General features: G+C 40.3%; 1 protein-coding gene across 3 annotated transcripts in view; it reads left to right on the top strand.

The window, feature by feature from the left end:
• The window catches only part of synrg.L (synergin, gamma L homeolog), a 53,549-nt gene extending 37,414 nt beyond the window's left edge, over window positions 1-16,135 (top strand). For 2 of the 3 annotated variants that reach the window (XM_041581961.1, XM_018246469.2), the window contains exons 17-19: window positions 2,033-2,143; window positions 11,360-11,395; window positions 12,330-16,135. In XM_041581961.1, coding sequence (XP_041437895.1) covers window positions 2,033-2,143; window positions 11,360-11,395; window positions 12,330-12,461 — 279 coding nt within the window. In that variant the 3' untranslated portion in view covers window positions 12,462-16,135. The remainder of the gene's footprint in view (window positions 1-2,032; window positions 2,144-11,359; window positions 11,396-12,329) is intronic. The other variant, XM_018246470.2, reaches the window with a different exon arrangement.
• Window positions 16,136-18,293: the final 2,158 nt, after the last annotated feature.

Raw genomic sequence — 18,293 nt, 5'->3', positions numbered from 1 at the left:
ATTCCATAGGTAGTGACCTACTGGTGAAGTCATGCATGTGAGGGTGTTTATTTGGAAGGTAGAAAGTATGTCATTGGAGAAATGAGAGGTTGTTTTGGATTGTATCTGAAGATAAGAATTGAAATGAAAGATGGACATTGTTGAGAGCTTTAAGTACATGACCTTTGAATCAAGAATGTATCGGTAGCCAATATAGGGTTTTGCACAGAGTTGCAGCAAAAGTAATTTGATGGATGAAGTAGATGGGTATAGTGTTGGGTCTGGACCTCGGTGTGAGTGTCTTTTCCAATGATACAGCCAACGCCCATACAAAGTTTCAATCAGAGAAGGAAATTTATTCAAGCACAGAATACAAAAGCATTCAGTAGCTTGGGAGAATTCTCTACCAAAACTCAGTTACATATATCTTTATAATATTACATCAGCATAGAAAATATTAGCCATTCATGATTGGTTACTGTCAGGCCTCACCTGTCTAGAGTCCAACAGAAGTGTCACAAGCTGTGGCAGGCAATAGTAGTAAGAAGGAATAGGCAGAAGCGTAGTTGGAAGGCAGGCGGGGTCGGTGCAGGCGCCGTTCAGTCGTTATCGGAAAGGCAGGCCGGAGTCGGATGCAGGCAGAATTCAATCGTAAACGTATAAACAGGCTGGGGTCAGATGCAGGCGTAGTTTAGTCGTAAGTCGAGATTCAAAGCCGAAGTCAAAACCAGAATCAAAATGGTCAGGGTTCCAAAGGGTACAGGAGCAGGTTTTTATCAACAAGCACAGAGCCTTCCCCTGAGCGTCCTTTTAAAGAGGTATTTTGGCGCCAAACGTAATGACGCCTGCGTCCTGTGTTATCACGCCACACACGTTCATGGACGTTTTTGACGCCCACGTCCGTTTCGGCGTGCGACATAAGATGACGCACATACGTCGGCGTGCGTCTTGGCGAGTGTGCTTATGCGCGCTGAAACCTCACAGTTGCATTCAGTATAAAGGTGTTATTACTTTTTTCCAAAATAATTTGTTTGTTAGTTATTATTCTAAGTAACCTAGAAGCCCAAGGTTGTATCATAACACAACATATTGTTTATAAAACCATCTTCCACCTTATCTAACAGCTAGCCTTGAGACTCCTCATGTGCAATCATTTTTCTGTCTGCATACATAAGCAAAATATCCAATCTGAAATATATGCTTTAGAAATAGAAAATGGCATAAAAATGAACCAGAGATTATATAGGCCTCGGAGACCTCAGACTATTTAGGATCCAACAATAGCAATATTACATTGAATGGTTTGTAGAGAAGATAAATGAGTAAGTGGCAGGCTAGTGTGGAAGAGGTGTGAATTTGATGCGAAGGAATTAACAGAGAGATGTATTGTATAGCTAGCAGAGTAGTGGTCCAAGCTTAAAGCCTTGAGGTACCCAACAGTGAGTTGGGAGGTTTCACCTAGAAAAGAGACAAAGAAGGAGTAGTTAGAAAAATATATCAAATCCAGGAGAGTGCTGTGCCCTGAAGGGTCTAGAAATATTATATCAGCAGTTTAAACAAAACTGTAGGTTGAGAAGGATCCAAGCACAAGTGTGTACTGTGACATTTATATTTTCTAGACTTGAGGCTAGATCTATTGGATGGAATTTTACATGGCAGTCTATATTGCTATTATGAGTCTAAGTTACCAAATCTATGGAAACATAATGCTGTATAGGTAATATTTTTACAGAAATAAAGGTAGACGTAGTAATCAGAAGGCCGAATAACACAAAATATAAGTGAAGACGGTCACAGTTATCCTAGTCGCAATTAATATTGTACTGTATCTATCACTGCTTTATAAATAATCAATGTATACTGTTGCTTGGTCTATACTCTCTCAAGGTGGTTGGGAATTGTGCATGTAATAATATTTCTAGGGCTCTCCTAATTTCTCTCTTCGTTATTTTTGTGAAATTATTTAATAATTTGTAATTATTTTATTGTGTCGTTAATTACAATAAAATACTCAAACGTGGAACTGTTTTGTTTTTTTTTATTATATTTACAGCCAGATGAAAGTGCTTTAGACTTTTCTTCCTGCATGCTGCGGCCAGGAATAAAAAATGCTCCGGAGCTGGCATGTGGAGTGTGCTTACTAAATGTAGACTCTCGCAGTAAGGTATGGTATAAATCCTACATATATGTACTTTATGAGAATTGGTCCCCCACTTAAATCTATTAAGTTGTCAAAAGACAGTGTGTGGTGTGTTGAACTAGCAGAGAAGCTGCTTGCCAGCTTCAGTGAATAGTATCTTGTAGCTGTACCTGTTTATCTTTAGAGGCTTCTAATTTGGGATCATGAGGCCTAAAATATTCATAATTGGTAATCCAGAATATGAGAATATTCATTTTACCTTTTTCATGTGTACATGAATCACTAGTTATAAGTGTAACGGTCAGTCTGTATGTGCATTATTTTCTGCTGGTATGTCAAATGACACTGTACTCTCAAATTTCCAGCACAGCTGCGCTTGGTAAAGGAGAGCACATGCATAGACTTGCATAGAGAGGGTACAGGTATGGGACCTGTTATCCAGAATGCTCGAGACCTAGGGTTTTACAGATAAGGGATCTTTCAGACATTTGGCTTTTCATACCTTAAGTGTACTAGAAAATCATATAAACATTAAATAAACCCAATAGGCTGGTGTTGCTTCCATGCGATCCAAAATAGAAGAAGGAAAAGGAACTCCAGCAGAATTACTGCAAATAAACTATAATTCCGAGTGGTGGCAAATACGAAACATATCCTGTTTGCCACCACTCGGAATTATAGTTTATTTGCAGTAATTCTGCTGGAGTTCCTTTTCCTTCTTCTATTTTGGATCGCAGTAGCAGTCGCAGCACAGAGCAACCGTAAAGGAATTGGACACAATTCGTTTGAAATTCGTACTGGCCACCATCCCCCTCTTCTATTTGGTTTTGCTTCCAATAAGGATTAATTATATCGTAGGTGGGATCAATTACAAGCTATTGTTTTATTATTAAAAAGAAAAAGGATATAATTTTTAAAAGCTTGGATAAAATGGAATCTATGAGAGATGGCCTTTCCGTAATTCGGAGTTGTCTAGATAACTGAATACCTGTATATGTCATTTCAGGATATGAGAAAACTACGGTTGCCACCTGACTGGTTTTGACCTGGACAGCCTGGTTTTTTGAAGGGCTGTTCGGGTCAAAACTGGCTGCCTGGTTTTCCAAATTCGGAAACAATACAAACTCCTGTGTATTATATTGTATTTGACATGCAATTGTTTATAAATCTGACAGATAAAATGAATTACGATGGCCATAGATGTTCAGATTTTATTCCTAGTATGACAAACATTCCCATATTTGTTTATTTCAATGTAATCTAAAACTAAGCATTCAGATTTAAATTGTAGGATTAAGTAAGGAAAATAAATCCGAAGATGTGCTGGCCATTTATTGACACACCATAATCATGTGAAAGTTTTGTCCCACAAAATAGTAGTGGATCCATGGATATCGTCAGATAGGCAATACATGCAGAGATATTATCGTTAGCCGACAGAAATGTCCTAACCTGTTTGATCACTACCTTTATGCAAACAAGGTAAATGGGTGTATAAAAGTGACAGTATAGATGAGTATTGGCAGGTATATAAGCAAAATCTGCCAAGTCTTGTGCTTTAACCTTAATTCTTTTCAAAGACTGCAGCTTTTTTTTTTCCTTTGCTTTAGTTGTATTTGAAGGAAAATATAATTGAAATGCTTTAGCAGCAACACTGTAAGGTGAATAGGTAGAATAGCTATGCTAGTCTGAAATACAATACTGTATTTTTATTAATAAAGATCTCTTACTGGTTGAAGCAGTATCATATCAATGAAGGATTCATTAGCGTTTGGTTGATTGGAGCCAGATACAGAGTGATTTTAAATGCGCTTGCTCTGGGTCAATGATCTCTTTTAAGGAATAAAGAGAAAGCTATTTTTCTCTGCAGTCTCCATGGGACACAGGAACTAGTGGGGTAAAGCTCCATCCCTCCAGGAGGCAGGACACTTGCTTAACAAATGAAAAGAGGCAGCGTGCCAGTAACCCCTTGGCTTTACCCCCAGTACTTCCTCTACATACCTTAGTTTTTTAAGTGTCCTGCCTCAGGAGGTGGATGAAGATGGTCTCTAGAGAGACCCAACGAAAGGAGACTGCGGTCAGTGGTTAGCACTGACACCCGGGGTAAGACTCGGGACAGGATCTCTCTGTACCCAAGTCCGCCAAGTCCGCCTGCTGGGCATAGTGTGGCAGCATGAGGAGATGCCTATTAGAGCGGGTAAGGGATCGGAGTGAACCGCTACCCATACGTCGCCCTGGTTTGCAATAGCTACGGGCGGAACGACATCACCAGCATCGCGAGAAGTGCGTTTCGGCATCGGTGGCCATTTTAGGATCTTGCTGATTGTGCCGAATGTCGCATTGAACGGCGTGCAGGCTGACCGCAGAAATGGGCAGAAGGGAATGCACACTTACTTCACCCAGGGTACTTCCTAGCATCCATGGCGGAAGGTAGGACAGGGGCATTATTCCCTCGTGGGGGGGTGAGGACAAATTACTTATTTAGCGTGCACAAAGTGCCGCACTAAATTTAGCAGTGGCCAGTCTCTCTGTCAAGTCTGCTCTCCTGGACAGATATTGCCAGTAGGGGGCGCAGAAGACCAGGATTTGCCGAGTAGCCAGCCAGCAGGTTTGTCTCAAGAGGAGACTGCACATGGTTCAGCATCTGGGGCATCAAAGGAAATCCCAGCACCATTGTGGGCCATACAGTTATCCCAGCCACTGGCATCCTTACAGCAAATGCCATCTATAGCTGATACCATTGCAGAATCAATTGGGAAAGCGATGCCCAAGATGGGGGAACTATCAATAGAGAAGCGTAAACGCACAGCCCCAAAAAGGGCAGTTTTGCCAGTTCAGAATCTGAAGGAGAAGTTATTTCCTCCCCTCTGTATTCAGGAGAGGAAGAGCAGAGACAAGGACCTTTACCACGATGTGGAAGGTACATTAAGGCAATTACAGATGTATTGAAATCAGAGTCAAAAGATGATCAGCCCAAGGCTAAAAGGCTTTCCAAAAGGCAGCGGAAGTCAGAAATTTGCTTTCCAGTCCATGATCAATTACTTGCAGTGGTCCAAGATGAGTGGGACACACCTGAGAGAAAATTCCAAACATCACAAACATTTTCGAAGTCATATCCATTTCCAAAAGAGTTAGTTGACAAATGGGGTGTTCCTCCACTGGTAGATGCGCCAGTCTCAAGGTTGTCTAGAAATACAACTCTTCCTGTTACAGACGTAGCAGCTTTCAAAGATCCAACAGATAAGCGTTTAGAGACTCTTCTAAAAGCCATATTTTCAGCTGTAGGGGCAGCAATATGCCCATCCCTAGCGTCAGCATGGGTCAGTAGGGCAATAGAAGCCTGGTCTGAATCTCTCATTACAGGAATCCAAGATGGTACTCCTAGAGCGGATCTTATTCAAACAGCAAATTATATCTCTGCAAGGCAGTTCTAGATACAACACAGCTGGCAGCTCGTACAGCGGCATTAGCGGTGGCCGCACGACATACACTTTGGTTAAAGAATTGGTTGGCAGATCTCAGTTCAAAGAAATCACTGACAGCACTGCCATTTAAGGGGTCACGTCTCTTCGGCGAAGAGTTCGAAAAAATTATCTCTCAAGCGACAGGGGGTAAAAGTACTTTTCTTCCCCAATCAAAATCCCGATCCGTGAATGCATTTCGGCGCGGAAAGTTTTTTCGTGACCAAAGCAACAGATCCACGAGATGCATGTCATCACCTCGAAGATCATTCTTTCATAATAGGGCCAATGACAAGCCGAGACCAAGCTGAAGCCAAACAAGCCCCAAGGCAAGCCTAGCCAGGAGAAGATTACCTCGGCATGACGGGGAACCCCCTCCGGGGTCGCAGTTTTCAACAGGGGGCAGACTTCTGCGGTTCTGGGAGGTATGGCTCCAACACTCTTCCGATATGTGGATAAGAGAAATTGTGACAGAAGGCTATCATCTCGTCTTCACATCAAGTCCACCTCGGAGGTTCTTCATGTCCTCGGTTCCCAAAGATCCAAACAAGGCTCGGGCATTTCAGGATTGTGTTACAACGCTACAACAGACAGGAGTAATTGTTCCAGTACCTCAGCAACAAAGATTTTATGGCTATTATTCCAACCTCTTCATTGTTCCAAAGAAAGAGGGAACATTCCGACCTGTACTGGATCTCAAGGGGTTGAACAAATTCATCAAAGCTGTGAAGTTCAAAATGGAGACGCTATGGTCAGTCATTTGCGGCATGGAGCTGGATCAGTTCGTGATATCGATGGATATCAAAGATGCGTATCTACATGTACCGATATGGTCGAAACACCACCAATACCTGAGATTTGCTTTCGCCAACCAACACTACCAGTTCGTAGCACTTCAATTTGGACTGTCACCCACACCCAGAGTGTTTACAAAATTGATGACGGTTACGGCAGCGACCCTAAGAATCCAAGGAATATCAGTAATGCCCTATCTAGACGATCTCCTAATCAAGGCAAGATCAGAACAGCAAGCACTAGCCATTCGGGAAAGGGCAGTGTCTCTAATACAACAATTTGGATGGAAGATCAATTGGGCCAAATCTCAGCTTCAACCAAAAGGATGATCTTCTTGGGTTTGGAGTTAGACATACAGGAAAAGAGTGTTTCTCCCAGCAGAAAAACAAGTCAGGCTAAAGAAGCAGATTTGGAACCTCAAATTATCTCGCAGGCCAACGGTTCATCAAGCAATGAGGGTACTGGGCTCCATGGTTTCGACGATGGAGGCGTTACCTTTCTCTCAAATACACTTCCGTCCTCTGCAAGCCGACATTCTCAGATGGTGGAAGAGGGGCTCTCTTCTGCAAACTTTTCCTCTGTCACAGGAGACCAAGGTCTCACTGAGTTGGTGGCTAGCCCCAGTAACACTGTCCAAAGGACAATCATGGGCCACACCGGAGTGGACGGTGATGGCAACAGATGCCAGCCTCACCGGATGGGGAGTAACGTGGCAAGGAAAACGGCACAAGGGGCTTGGCTCCAGCAGGATACACATATGCCAATAAATGTGCTACAATTGAGAGCAGTAAGTCTAGCACTTCTTCACTGGTCAGCACTACTCAGAACGAGAGCAGTTTGAGTTCAATGCGACAAAACGACAGCGGTGGCATACATAAATCACCAAAGGGGCACTCGAAGCAGAGGTGCATTAACAGAAGTAACAAAGATTGTAGAATGGGCAGAATAGAACGAAGTACTGCTGTCAGCGATTCACATTCCCAGAATCACCAACATACAGGCAGACTTTCTAAGCAGGCACGAAATAGTTCCAGGAGTATGGGAAATTCATCACTAAGTATTTCAGGATCTAGTTCAGCAGTGGGGTCTCCAACAGATCGATCTTATGGCATCCAGGTACAATTGGAAGGTTTTTCGATTCTTTGCCAGAAGCCGAGATCCCCTAGCAGAGGGGATAGATGCAGTGACACAAAAATGGATATTCAGACTGGCGTATGTCTTCCCGCCATTACCCATGCTACCCAGGGTACTCAAAAAGATAAAACAGTCGAATCTGCTAGTGATTGTCGTGGCGCCATCATGGCCAAGAAGAACATGGTACCATGATCTGCAAGAATTGTCAACAACAACACCAATACCGCTGCCTCGCAGACCAGATCTGCTTTGTCAGGGGCCCATACAGCACCCCAACCCAGGGCTGTTCAATTTAATGGCATGGAGGTTGAGAAGTCCATCTGGAGAAAGCAGGGATTCTCATCAGATGTAATAGCGACCTTGTTAAAAGCCAGAAAACCGGTGTCTTCTATGGAATGCTATAACCACAGGAAACAAAATGGAGTCACTAAGGCCTAGATAAAAGAAGTTCTGAAATGTACTTTAGTTCAACTTCAGGAAAGTCAAAGGTTAATGTTGTACTTGGTACTTGTGGATTTTGCCTAGGTAAGCATGAAACGCATTAGGCGCTCTAGGGGGTTTTTCTAATGTTTTTTAATACTTTGATGTAATAAACTACGGTATATGTTTTACTTATAAGCATGCCTTTGGAGAATTATTTAAGTATATATGGTTGTACCTCTGTTTGGTCACTAGAGGGCTCCGGCATGCTAAAGATTGATGTTATTTGACCTCTACTTCTAGGTTGATTAATATAATGTTGTACTTGGGACCAACTTATAATCGGTATTTGTGATTGTTTATTGATCCAGTATAGTAGAAGCAGAATTATGAAGTCTATGTGTAGTTCTGATAATTGAAACAGACGCCTAGTATGTTAAAGGGAAAACATATATCTGTCATGAGACTAGATACAATGGTATAATGGATGTGATAAATGTATTATTAGCATGATATAGTAAAGGAGGTAAATAAGGTCATGTCAAAATAGGAAGAATTTGTTTTGAGGAAAAGTGTGTTATGAGTAAATCTTGTGACATTGTTAATAGAATATAGAAACAATTTGTCATTGTGATGTATTTGTTTTGCTGAATTAACAGAATGTATTGTGTGAAAAAGGTATATAAGCTGAAACCTCTTTAATGTAAGCAAGCAATCTTCTATCTACCTCACTGCTCTGTGCAGCTGTTCTACTTCTATGCCGACCGAGAAGCTGTCTTATAGACTCTTGGTACCAACTAAGGTATGTAGAGGAAGTACCGGCAGTGGCGTAACTACCGGGGGTGCAATTGGGCCAGGGCCGCACCCCCGCAGGGCCCCCCGGCAGTCAGGTTGGCTGGAGTCGGCTGCGGCACGGACGAGGGTGGGGGGCGGGGCCCGGCTGCACAGCCCGCACCAGGGCCCTCCACCACCTAGTTCCGTCACTGAGTACCGGGGTAAAGCCAAGGAGTTACTGGCACGCCCCCTCTTTTCATTTGTTAATAAAGTGTCCTGCCTCCTGGAGGGACGGAGTTTTACCCCACTAGTTCCTGTGTCCCCTTGTCGACTACAGAGAAACGGATTTAACAGTGAGTACATAAATCCAATTATTCTGTTTCTGTAGTTTCTTAAGTCTCTGACATAAAAGAATGAATCCAAAGAAAATGAATGATGCATTTGGTACACATTAGCCCAGGGGCGTAACTATAGAGGAAGCAGACCCTGCAGCTGCAGGGGGGCCCAGGAGGTATAGGGGCCCCATGAGGCCCTAATTCATATACAGTTTCAATAAATATTGGAGAAACAAGTCAACCTCTAAACATTTTGGGGGCCTGAAAAATAATTTGCTGTGGGGCCCAGTAATATAGTAGATAATGTACCCCCTACTGTAATTTATAAAGATATTATTAGTCACCGAGGAGTTATGTGACCATATAAAAGCACGAGGCCGCAGGCCAAGTGCTTTTATACAGGTCACATAACTCCGAGGTGACTTCTAATATCTTTATAAATTTAAGTTGGGGGTACATTATGCATTATAATCTACAATTTTTGTGTGCAGTGGTTTATTTCCTATATAGCTGACTTTACTACATATCTGGCTTAACGTTCTATACAGTTGTAAATTTTAGTCTGTAATTGTTCCCTTGGCTGACTTCAGTTTTTGGTTTACCCTGTTTCCCTTATTTAGGACTAAGTACCTGCATCTGTACTCTTCTGGGTCTTTTAGTTCTTTTAATGTGGCCTGCTATGGGTGACGTCATCAGCTGAGGAGAGGGAAAGGAAGAGAGATTGAAACTGGTACCGGATAGTGGAGGGGAGCGACACTGGAGAGGGGCCTTGTGAGGGGAAGCCAGACAGAGCAGACTGTCACTTGATGTCTGCGAAGCAGAGGAACCGAAACTTGAGATGGTGGGAGGGAGGGGGAGCCAGACTGCAGACGCAGCGTGCGAGGAGGGAGCTGGGAACGTCATCACGTGAGGCACTAGACGGAGCCGACTGGATGACTTGCGAGTATGTTAGGAGGAGCGCGTTAGCTGGTCTAGGAAATTAGACGGAAGGGGGGGCAGAGTGGAGTAACAACTACAGGGAGAGCCGTGGCAAGTGCTCTCTGTCTTATAATCAGCGCGTTCTGACGCAAGAACGCGCCGTTTATAAGGATATAATTTACAGTCTGGTCCCATAGGGAAATGACCAGACTGTAGATTATATCTAGTTACGCCACTGCATTAGCCAATAGATGGCAGGCTTTGCTAACCATTGGTTCTTAGGATCACATAGAACCCTGATGTCACTGCTTGATTTTAAACTTTAACTAATAGAATTTAGTATTGGAAAATTAGATATTCCCTAAAAATGTGCCGTAAAATAGATTTCACAGGGAGAAGCAATGTGTTTACATTTTTAAAGTGACCAGAATTAATATTTCACCATGCTTGAAAGACAGCTCACATTAGAATTGTGTTAAATCACAGATTTAACTTCTTATACCTTTCATTGGTCTGCCTATCCCTTTTTTTCTTTTTAACTGAATTTTTATATCTTGTATCTGTTGAGGGTATTTAAATTTGGGGTTTCTGTTTCCTGCTTTGTCAGCCTGTGGAAAAGATTTTATTCAACGTTATATCTGATCAATTCACATTTTTTTTGCATACAAAATTGCCAAAAGAATTTTTGGTTTTCATAGAATTAAGGGAAGAAGGTGGAATTTATGCTTGGGTGGTTAACAATAGATGAGTAATGGCTTTCCATTGTGGGATTTAAAGGGGTGCTGTCATGATTTTTATGATGTACTTTTTTTTTTTTAAGTTGTAATATTGGTGTGTAGGCAGCCATCTCAGGTCATTTTGCCTGGTCATGTGCACAAGTCACATGACGGGGGCAGCTGGGAAACTAACAATATGTCTAGCCCTATGTCAGATTTCAAAATTAATGAGAAACGGATTTCAGTGCAGAATTCGGGTGGAGCAGAACTATTAACTACTGTGTTTTGAAAAAAAAAAATTCATGACAGTATCCCTTTAACGTTTTCTTTGAAGGCTGAGCCTCTCTATCTTCGTTATTCTGCATCTGTGAATAGAAAGACCATGGCTCTTTCTGTAATGACAGTGCAACCTAGAACCTGGTATACAAACTAACCCTGCGCCGCAGTGAAGCTGGAGGGCCAGTGTGTAGTAATGTGCTTCCTTAGACCTGAGCTTTTGGTATATTTGTTTTTTTTAAATATTCAATTCTTCAATATATGCTCAGCATTGCATCCATTTAGAGAAATGACCCATATTGATTTTTATTACACTTCTCTGTATACACTTCACTGCTGTCTCAGGTAACAGCTCAAGGATTTACTTTGTCCAGGCAAATATGTTTATTTTATTATTCTAAACATTTTCAGAAAGAAGAGAACCCTGCACTGGAACATCCTAGAAAAGTATGACACCCCATAATAACAGATCTTAAGTATACCATTTGTCCAGCCCATGTAGCAAACTTTTACATCTTTTTAAACATTTCATATTTTCACCTAACATATTATATATGTTTATTGGCTAATTATTCTTATGTGCATTTGTTCCTGAATTATGGAATGTTGGGTGCTTGGATAATAATTTCCTTTCTTGTCTGAGTCCTTGCATAGCAGGGGGCTTATATGTGTTCAGCTATGTGTTTTTAAATCACTTCTTGTTCTGGGTCAACATCCGCATTAAGTTACAATTGTTAGTCACATATGGAACCAAGCAGATAGCAAGTGTCTAGGGGTTGTTCGCTTTAAATTAACTTTTAGTATGATGTAGAGAGTGATATTCCGAGACAATTTGTTTGCAATTTTTATTATGGTTTTTGAGTTATTTAGGTTTTTATTCAGCAGCTCTCCAGTTTGCAGTTTCAACAGTCTGGTTGCTGGGGTCCAAATTACCCTAGCAACCATGCATTTATTTAAATAAGACTGGAATATGAATAGGAAAAAGCCTGACTAGAAAGATGAATAATAAAAAGTAGCAATAACAATACATTTGTAGCCTTACAGAGCATTTGTTTTTTTAGATGGGGTTCTTTGACCCCCATTTGAAAGCTGGAAACAGTCAGAAGAGAAAAGCAAACAATTCAAAAACTATGATAAAAAGAAAAATGATGGTCGATTGACTTAGAATTAGCCATTCTGTTACATGCTAAAAGTTAACGTCTAAAAAACAAAGGCCACAAATGTATTGTTATTGCTACTTTTTATTTCTCATTTTTATATTCAGGCCCTTTTCTATTTATATTTCAGTCTCTCATTCAAATTTTCAGCCTTTATAAGTGTATGTGCCATATCTGGAGTAAGCTCTATATTTTGATTCCCGTTCTTTCTTTCTTTTTTCTAGGCATTTAATTCAAAAAATGATAACTTTAAGCTTTCCTATGGTGGGCACCAGTATCATACCAGCTGTGCAAATTTCTGGATCAACTGTGTACAGCCCAAACCACCCGGACTCCTCCTGCCAAACCTATTATAGGAATATAATGGATTCATACTGGAACTCTCATAAAGAGATTACAATATTCATGAATGCTGCTGATCAAGAGTCAGGAAATGGAGTGAGAGAGGCTTACAATTAAAAATTAGGAATTTCTCAAATCAAAACTAAGCAAATCTTGCACTAATCACTGCCATTGTGTGCCCTGCTGTACATTTATTTTATTGTAAATATCTCGGCAAATTCAGGAAAGAATGAAAGCCAGTTACAGCTTATGAAGGTACCTAGGCATTCTTTTATTGTCAGATTTTTCCCTTGGGCGAGTGTAAGGATTGAGGGGGGATTTTGACAGCCACAATGTAAAAAGTATTTTTAAATAATTTCTGTTTTTTTTAACTTGTTGACAGCATGTTCAGTAAAACCAGAAAGACTTATTTAGAGCATGGCATGATTAAACAAGCTAAAGTGGTGAATTGTTGCCCACAGTGTCCGTAAGTAAAAATATGTTTTACAATCCAAAGCTTTCAAAATAATTGAAGAAACTCCTTTAGTCTCTATCTTTACTGCCTTGTAAGCAGTAGCAGTTCTTGTAGTTCCACCTGAGGCAGCTTGACATGGAGAACCCGTTGACCCTTACTGCCACAGCAAACCACACCCTGCTCTTTCTAAATTCTCCACAGAAGATTCTAGATCATTTATTCAGTTGTATTCTTATTCAGCTAGGAATTAGCATGCCCTAAATAACACACACGTGTATGTGTGTATATGGGTGTGTGTGATATATATATTATTTATTTTTATGTAGTACTGTATATATACAAACTGTCAAACTTTGCACAAATGGGTAGGGATGCTTTTTTTGTGATTATACATGGCTTATATGTTATACAGTGTTCTGTCATCCGTGGTATCGAAGGGAAAAAATGTTCCCCCTTTGAAATTCAGTTTGGTTTATGTAAAAAACATTGTTGGCAGTTCAAATAGTGTTTTAACATTTCTTTGGCATGATCCAAGTTGAGTGAGTTTATGTCAAAAAGGGGGTATTGTGTCCCATTAATAACAAAAACGGATACTGACACGTTCCATGAAGGTTCAGAATGTAGCATTCAGAAATAGGCATGTAAATTGCAAATACACTGGGAAAAAAGGAATGCTTGTTCTGTGCCCTCACACGCAAACAATTGTGCTGTACCCATACTGAGCCACTTTTTTTTTTTTTTTCCAAGAAATACAAATCCACAAGAAAAATAAATCAAGATCAAATACTCACACAAAATACACTCACACATACGTGTAATGCAAGGAATGATGAACAATTTCTAGCATGGCATGATTAAAGTGGTGAATTGTTGCCCACAGTGTCAGGCCCGGATCTGTGGAAAGGCCACCTAGGCCCAGGCCTAGGGCGGCAGTATTTTAGGGGGGGCGGCATGCTGCCCAACCACACCCATATTGGTTCAAAAACACTGGGGATGCGCTGGAGATACAATCATTTTTTAAATTTCCCATGCGCCAATCCCCATTGCTCCAGTCCAGATGATGAAAGGGTAGGGGACAGGGGCGACGAATGGCAGTGGGCCTAGGGGTGCCCACTATGTAAATCCGGCTTGCACAGTGTTAAGTAAAAATATGTTTTACAATCCAAAGCTTTCAAAATAATTGAAGAAACTCCTTTAGTCTCTACCGTTACTGCCTTGTAAGCAGTAGCAGTTTGGCAACTTGACTAGGAGAACCCGCTGACCCTTACTGCCACAGCAAACCACACCCTGCACTTTCTAAATTCTCCACAGAAGATTCTAGATCATTTACTCAGTTGTATTCTTATTCAGCTAGAAATTGGCATGCCCTAAATAACACACACACACATATTATTATTATTTATTTTTCTGTAGTACTGTATATGTATAGAAACTGTCAAACTTTGCACAAATGGGTAGGGATGCGTTTCGGGATTATACATGGTTTATGTTATACAGTGTTCTATCATCTCTAGTATTGAAGGGAAAAAAATATTCCCCCATTGAAATTCAGTCTGGTTTATGTAAAAAAACTAATTGTCGGCAGTTCAAATAGTGTTTTAGCACTTCTTTGGCATGACCCAAGTTGAGTGAGTTTATGTCAAAAAGGGGTATTGTGTGCCATTAATAACAAAAACGCATACTGACATGAGAGTTCAGAATGTAGCATTCAGAAATAGGCATGTAAATTACAAATACACTGGAAAAAAAGGAATGCTTGTTCTGTGCCCTCACACGCACACAATTGTGCTGTACCCATACTGAGCCACTGATTTTTTTGAACACATACTTGTAATGCAAGGAATGATGAACAATTTGTGTGCATACAGTTCCAAGGGCATCAACTTGAGGTTTTCTTTGTTGTATAAAAAGAAGCACTGAATGGATTGGGGGCATTGAGATTCTCATCGTGTTCATAGCCTAAAGCTGGCCACAAATTGACAAATTTTGCCCACTTAAAACCTCTGGAAAATAATAAAATTATCAAGAGGACCCGGTTGTAAAACAAACTGTAATATAAAAATGTTCTATAAATGTTCTAAATGTTGATTTATGATGTTTCTTGTATATTTTCTGTCACCCTAATAACATAATTTGTCAGTACTCCATTTTAATCTAATCTAATACAACAAAGGTGTTATACTGTATATGAGCCAATAGAAAAGCATTACATGATTTTAAAGGAGAAGTAAAGGTAAAATCACTGAGAGCACTACTTCGCCCAGTGATTGTTATTGGTAAGCTGCTACTACAGATCAGCACAAAAAATACATAGGCCTGGGCTACTTCTCACTCTGCCATTTTCTGTTGTCTCAAGCTTTCTTAGCCCCCTATTCTGTACTGTGCATGGGTGCATTCACATTAGAGAATCACACGGCTTCAGTAGGTACAGGGGATACTTGGGAAAAATAAAAAAGATAGCAGTGTGACTGAGAATAAAGTACCCTGGATTGGTGCATTTTTTTTACACCAACCTAGGGTAGCATTTTAGCAATTAGATGCACTGAAGAGGAATGAACAAATTGGCACTCAGTAATTTTACTTTTACTTCTCCTTTAATATTTTGAGTCCTCTTCTTGGTTTCTGTCTAACTCATTTAATATTATGAATCTCTGTTCACAGCATCAGAGTATCTCAGACAGGTTATCTGGAGGTAGAGAAAGGCATAACTCGTGTAAAGAGGTTTTCAGTTGCATTTAATGTATAATTTCTCATTGTTAACTGTAGGTGTTACTCTGCTGTAGGCTGTGCACCCAAAGTAATCATGCACTACGAGACACATGCTAAAGTTGTAAATCCTGTCATAGTCATTGCGGTTTTAATTACGCTGCTGGATGTCACATTCCATAAACTGTATAATTTGAGTTCTACTCAGAAAACGCAGTGGTAAATACAGACTCGTTTAATTTATAAAGCTCCATTTAATAGGACTAAAATCTATTTTATGAAGTAGATTTAAAATGGTTCTTTTGGCGCTAATACATTTTAATGTTTCCTTTAGATTTTTCTCCAGATCTATTTTAAGTGTTTGCTTTGTGTTGCCTCTGTGTGATATGTTTGTGAAGCCGTGTTAGTCTATTTATGTTGAATTGCTGTTGGACTGTTTTGTGTGTGGATGCGTGTTCTTTTCTTGTTTTGGTATTGCATGTTATTAAATGTTTGCCCTGCCTTTTAATAAAAAGGTTACAACTCTTAGGAAAATCTGTTCTGTGCTGTCATTTCAAATGTATCCTTTTTAATGTTTTGAAAATGTTTTGGATTTATTATAAGTTTTGTCACTTAAAGAAAAGTTACCCCCTCTACTAAACTGCTGATATGAAATTCCAATGTTTGACCCTTTTCTCTAAAGTTTCTGCTCTGTTTCTCTCCACTGACATGTTTTTAAATTCTATAAGTTACTTCTCCCATTTTGCATGACAGCAATGCACACCCACAATTCAAAAGCCTCCCCCTGCCCCTCAACACAATCCATACATGCATGCTTTTTCTTTTTAAAAAGAAATATGCATGCGCAGGAACATATTTAGTGCATGTATTTGTCCTGAGAACACTATTTACTATTACTACAGGAGTAAAGTTATTGACTTTCTAGTCCTCTAAGCTGGCTTTATTGATTACACAGACATCAGAATCATTGGTCTGGTAAGAATTTCTACTAACGATGGTTTATGGCTACTGTCTGTGCTACAGGCTAACCTCTGTCTCCTGAAAATAGTAGGGCCTGCACTCCCTTCCCTAGATTTATTTATTTTTCAAAATTGGACACTTTTTATTCAATGTGTTAATAAAAAGAAATTAATTAAATCTAGGTGTTGGTCCTACTATCACTTTTTGATATATACAGTAGGTATAGTAGAGAGAGTGTAAAAATAAAAGACCCACATCTGATTGGATGCTATGAGTTGCTAGATGTGGGAAACTTTTAACCCTTTAAGTGCCACAGAACGTAGAATCTACGTTCTGTGGATCAAAGGACCAAAGTGCCACAGATCGTAGATTCTACGTTCTGCAGCACTTCCGGGTTTGCGAGCGGAGGAGCGGCTGTTAGAGCCGCTCGCTCCGCTCCTTCACGATCCCCTGCCCCTAGACAACGAGCAGAGCAGGGGATCGTGTGGCCCCTGGGGCGCGATCGCCCAGGGGCCCCAAAGCAGCAGCAGGGACGCGTTTCCTATGCGTCCTGCTGCCTGCGCTTCACTTCCGCCCAGCTCCGCCCCCACATGCCTGATGATCGTTGGAGCTGGAGATCTGCTGCGTGGGACCCATTATCAACGATCTGCAGCATCTACCCCAGGTAAGTGTAACATTTACACACACAAAAACACACCAACACACACTTATTACAGTAATATACACTTACATTCACACTTACACACACTCACACATAGATTTTTGGGGATTGGGGGGGTCACACACACTCACAGCACCCATGTACACTTGCACCTATTGCTTCATTATACATAGAATAATGTATAGAATTCTTAATGAATCAGATAAAATTGAGCATAGGACTGGCCAGATATGGGATGACTTTGACGTAGTTGGCCAGCTTAAATATATTGCAATATATGGACAAACAATCCCTGTTTTGTTTAAAGGGTAAGGCATTTTTTAGTAGCAGTATGCACAAAATGTCGCTGTCTTAAATATATTGATAATGGGTTGAGTGCAGAGGACTCTTGTATTTGACTATATGTATTTTGTGGTCACAGCCTCATTGCACCCCCGCCTAATGGTTTTAAAAAATAGTGGTGAGCACAACTTTCCCTTGTTTGTTATAGTTTATACAGGAGCAGTGACCAGCTCCATGTTGTAGCTCCCACCCTTCCCAGCTATAGTCAGGTGATCCCACTGGTGTCTAATAAAAGGGCAGCCAAGTATGGAGGTTTACTTTGAAAGCAGCAAGTTAAGTTGCAGGTAATACCTAGTCCCTTTGTAAAATGTATAATGAAGCAATAGAATTCTTAATGAATCAGATAAAATTGAGCATAGGACTGGCCAGATATGGGATGACTTTGACGTAGTTGGCCAGCTTAAATATATTGCAATATATGGACAAACAATCCCTGTTTTGTTTAAAGGGTAAGGCATTTTTTAGTAGCAGTATGCACAAAATGTCGCTGTCTTAAATATATTGATAATGGGTTGAGTGCAGAGGACTCTTGTATTTGACTATATGTATTTTGTGGTCACAGCCTCATTGCACCCCCGCCTAATGGTTTTAAAAAATAGTGGTGAGCACAACTTTCCCTTGTTTTATATATATATATATATATATATATATATATATATATATATATATATATATATATATATATATATATATATGTATATATATATATATATATGTATATAT

The sequence above is a fragment of the Xenopus laevis genome, chromosome 2L, assembly GCF_017654675.1.
Source record: "Xenopus laevis strain J_2021 chromosome 2L, Xenopus_laevis_v10.1, whole genome shotgun sequence".
Taxonomy (NCBI): Eukaryota; Metazoa; Chordata; class Amphibia; order Anura; family Pipidae; genus Xenopus; species Xenopus laevis.
Note: the sequence above shows the minus strand (reverse complement) of the source record. Positions and strands in the feature narration are given on the sequence as shown.